This window comes from Dendrobium catenatum, unplaced genomic scaffold (assembly GCF_001605985.2).
Source record: "Dendrobium catenatum unplaced genomic scaffold, ASM160598v2 fragScaff_scaffold_30, whole genome shotgun sequence".
Classification (NCBI taxonomy): Eukaryota; Viridiplantae; Streptophyta; class Magnoliopsida; order Asparagales; family Orchidaceae; genus Dendrobium; species Dendrobium catenatum.
The window spans coordinates 405,015-409,368 of NW_021318492.1; the positions used below are offsets into that span (position 1 = coordinate 405,015).

The window sequence follows — 4,354 nt, forward strand, 5'->3', positions numbered from 1 at the left end:
TTCGAATGATTGAATACGGGTTCAACTTAGGAGGGAAGCAAAGGTAGAGCAGCTGCCAATAAAATAAAGGAATCTTATGGTAATTTTGCAATCTGTTCTTGCTCATTAACAAGTCATCCTCTTCCAAAAACACCCATGAATTTGGAGCTATACAGGCAATTCGAAGCTTTTTCACAGTATGCAACACATAGGCTATGTCAGCAAGCGACCAAAAAGAAGTAATTGCAACAGTCGAATCCCAGTCCCTCTTCTTCACTAGAAATTATTACTTGCAAGAGTCCAGTTATATCCGAATTCCAATAAAAACGTGACAGATGTCCTTGTACACAGTATGCACATCTATACACACTATATACAAATTACAAAATTATATACATAACATGCACACTGTGTACATAGTTGTACACAATGTATATAAATTTGTACACAGTGTATAAAAGAACATATGTCACATTTTTAATAGAGTCCGGACGTAACTCTAAATCCAGACTCCGCATATTTTTTATCAGTTACCTAATATTGTCTCTTTCTAACATATCCAAGCGGTCTTTCGTCTTTCATCTTCGCCTCTTCGGTTTGCCCTAGCTTCCTACGCTCATCATCTTCTCCTGTAGTTTCCTCTCTCCAAATTCGGTCTCTTAAACTTCATTAACATTTTTTCTTACCGGCATTTACTTCACTCGCATGTTTCTTTCTTTCTCCAATTATTTTGGTGTTCTCAACTTTTAAAACATTTGTTATTTTGGTTGATATCTCCTATTATTTTGGTTGTCAAGTTCGTCAACTTTTCATCACTCCTTGTAAGAAGATGAATTCAACCATCGAAACCGTTCAACAAATGATGGCTCGCTTCTCCATAAGATACCAGTCGAATCTGTTCTCTTTCTCCATCATATATATTTGCTAAAACTATTCTCACATATTTTTCTTTTAGATCTTTCCTGATTTGCATTTCGTTTCTAGATATCCACTCTTTCGGCTTGAAAGGATCTCTACTATTTCGACTTCTATGATCTCCACCACATCTCCCTCAAGAACGCTTCTATGACTCAGTATCTCGCCGATATCAAGAGTCTGGTGGATCAGATTTCGGCTGCAGGGTCTTCGGTTGACACGGAGGACATCATTCTATACATACTCAACGGCCTTCCCCCGTCATACCAGTCGTTCAAGACCGCGATCAGGACCATGCTGACTCCGATCTCCCTCGACGAACTGTACCCGCTTCTTCTTAGCGAAGAGGTAAATATTGCTTCTGATGCAGCTCGCACAACATCGTCTCCAGACTCCAATACGGCTCTTTACACATCTCGCGGAAGAGGTCGTAGATCACGAGGTCGCTCGTCCAACAACAACGCCCCTCAAGGTCGTCCAAATCCAAATGCCGTCGTCATATGCCAAATCTGCTACAAGAAAGGGCATTCAGCTCATTCTTGCTGGCATCGATCGAAACTCCAGTACACTCCGCAACCACGCGCTGCCAACACAGCATTAACGGCAAATTCTGATGGCTCCGACAACAACTGGTTCCTGGATTCGGGCGCATCCACACACCTCACAAACTCTTTGGACAACCTCTCCATCTCTGCTCCCTACAATGGCTCCGACAACATTACCGTTGGCGATGGAAATTCTGTTCACATCGCGCACACAGGGGCGGGTATTCTCCCGACCCCATACCGTAAGCTGAGCTTGGCTCAAATCTTTCACACGCCTAATCTTAAATTCAATTTATTATCTATCTCACAACTAACCAAAGATAACAAAATCTCCATCACCTTTGATCCATTACGCTTCGCAATGCATCTCCGTTTGAAATGCTGTACAAACGCAAGCCTGATTACAGTCAATTAAAAGTATTTGGGTGCAATTGCTTTCCTCTCTCTCCGCCTCAAACCCGTCACAAACTTCAACCTAAATCCCATTCGTGCGTTTTTCTTGGGTATTCTGAAAACTACAAGGGATACAAATGTCTTGACATTGCCACGAATAAAATTTTTATGTCTAGACATGTTATATTTAACGAGTCTATTTTTCCCTTCTCCATGGTGCAGAAAAGTCCTGAAGCCAGCTCTTCTGACATTCCGCCGCTTCTTTTCACTCCCACAAGTGCTTCCGTGCATCAGCATCCTGTCTCAACACCCTCGGCCCACACTCAATTTCCAATCAGGCAAACCTCCTCTGCTTCTATTCCAACCTTCAACAGCGCTGGTCACATTCCGGATACTTCCTCTCAGACAAATCTTTCAGACAACACTACTGTCCAGCAATTGCCCATTCATCCCATGACCACTCGCAGCAAAACAGGTAATCTCAAACCTATTCAACGCCTTAACCTTATTACTCAACATACAGGCCATGCTTCTGTTGCACCGACCAGCTATTCCGAAGCCATAAAACTACCTGAATGGCGAAATGCAATGGCAAGCGAATTTTTTGCGCTTCAGAAACAAGGTACTTGGAGCCTCGTCAAGCCTCCACCCAACGCATCTATCCTCGGATGCAAATGGACTTTTCGAACAAAGCTACACACCAATGGCACGGTCGCTAAGTACAAAGCAAGACTCGTAGCGCTCGGAAACCATCAACAATTTGGGCTAGACTATACGGAAACTTTCAGCCCCGTTGCCAAACTCCCAACTATTCGAATCTTTCTCGCAATTGCCATCTACAATGACTGGGACGTGCAGCAACTTGACGTTGCAAATGCCTTTCTTCACGGTACTCTAACAGAAACCGTCTTCATGATGCAACCAAAGGGCTTTGAAGATCAAACAAAACCAAATCATGTATGTCGCCTACATAAAGCCATTTACGGTCTTAAACAGGCTCCGCGTCAATGGTATAACACTTTCACTTCCTTTCTCCTTTCACTTGGGTTCGAACATAGTAAGGCAGATCCTTCGCTTTTACTCTTTTGTAAGACTAACGTTCGAATTTACTTACTCATATACGTTGATGATATACTAATTATGGGAAATAATCAGGCTAGCCTCAAAACGATTCTTGATCGCCTCAGTATGGAGTTTTCCATGAAGCATTTAGGATCAGCAAACGAATTTCTCGGTTTCAAAATTACCAAAAATATCAACGGCTACTTCCTCTCTCAATCGCATTATGCACTTCAAATCCTTGAACAAGCAAATCTAGTCAGCTGCAACTCTCTCGCGAATCCAACATGCACCAAGCTACCAGCCGAATTCTCTAGTGATAATCTGCTCGCCGATCCAGCCATCTACCGGAGCCTCACTGGGTCACTCCAATACCTTACTCTAACACGTCCAGACATCTCATTCAGTGTCAATTTTCTTTCCCAGCATATGCACGATCCAATGGCCGAGCATGCTTATCTTCTTAAACGACTTCTCCGTTACATTAAAGGTACGCTAGAATTCGGTATACCTGTCACCAAAACTAACTTGATCCTTAAATCTTTTTCAGATGCGGATTGGGCAGGCGATCCAATCTCTCGTAGATCCACCTCCGGCTACTGTTCTTTCCTTGGCGAAACTCTTATCTCATGGACAGTCCGCAAACAACATACCGTTGCTCGATCATCCACGGAGTCAGAATATCGTGCGCTGGCTGCTCTTACAACAGACATCATCTGGACACGCCGGCTGCTTTCTGAATTCGGCATCCCTCAACATCAGCCTACGAACCTCTACTGCGACAACATGTCAGCTATTGCATTGGCTAATAACCCTGTTTTTCACTCTCGCACAAAACATGTGGAGATTGATCAGAAATTTCTTCGGGATCATATTCAACAACATCACATTAATCTGCTACCCATAAGCACTACCGATCAAATAGCAGATATCTTCACAAAGCCACTCTCTACACCTCGCTTTACCTTTCTCAGATCCAAATTGACTGTCACAAAGGACCCATCAATTTGCGGGGGCATATTAGACATGACGCAACATACTAAGCCAGACAGTTTCACACCTTTCTAAACTTCGGTTTATAGCCATATATACATATGTATCTAGTAGTTTCCTTGGGCTGTATACGTGTCTATAAATACTTTGTTAATCTCTGTAATCAAGGTGAAAGAAACGACATTAGTTTTCGTCTCATTCTAGTGTCATTCTCTGTTAAATGCATTCCTCAGTTTCTTCAGATATGCATGTATGATCAGTTGTTCATACCCTCTATATTACTATTATAATTAATGTGAAGAGATAATGTTTAGCTACCTACCAACTGGTTTTGGTGCCCCAATCATCATTTGTAAGAAAAAATATTTAATAAGAAAATCATGAAGCTTCCTATTTGAGATTTTCGCTTGTTTGGGAGATTTTTTTTTCTGCTTCTTAAAAAGCAGTTTTTTAGTTCAAAAATTAAATTT

The 4,354-nt window shown here is 42.0% G+C and overlaps 1 protein-coding gene across 1 annotated transcript in view; it reads right to left on the reverse strand.

The window, feature by feature from the left end:
• Positions 1 to 4,079: 4,079 nt before the first annotated feature.
• Positions 4,080 to 4,354, reverse strand: part of LOC110104142 (delta(24)-sterol reductase) — a 12,010-nt gene continuing 11,735 nt past the window's right edge. Inside the window, exon 3 of the mRNA XM_020833122.2 lies at positions 4,080 to 4,097. Within this exon, the coding sequence (XP_020688781.2) occupies positions 4,080 to 4,097 (18 nt within the window). The remainder of the gene's footprint in view (positions 4,098 to 4,354) is intronic.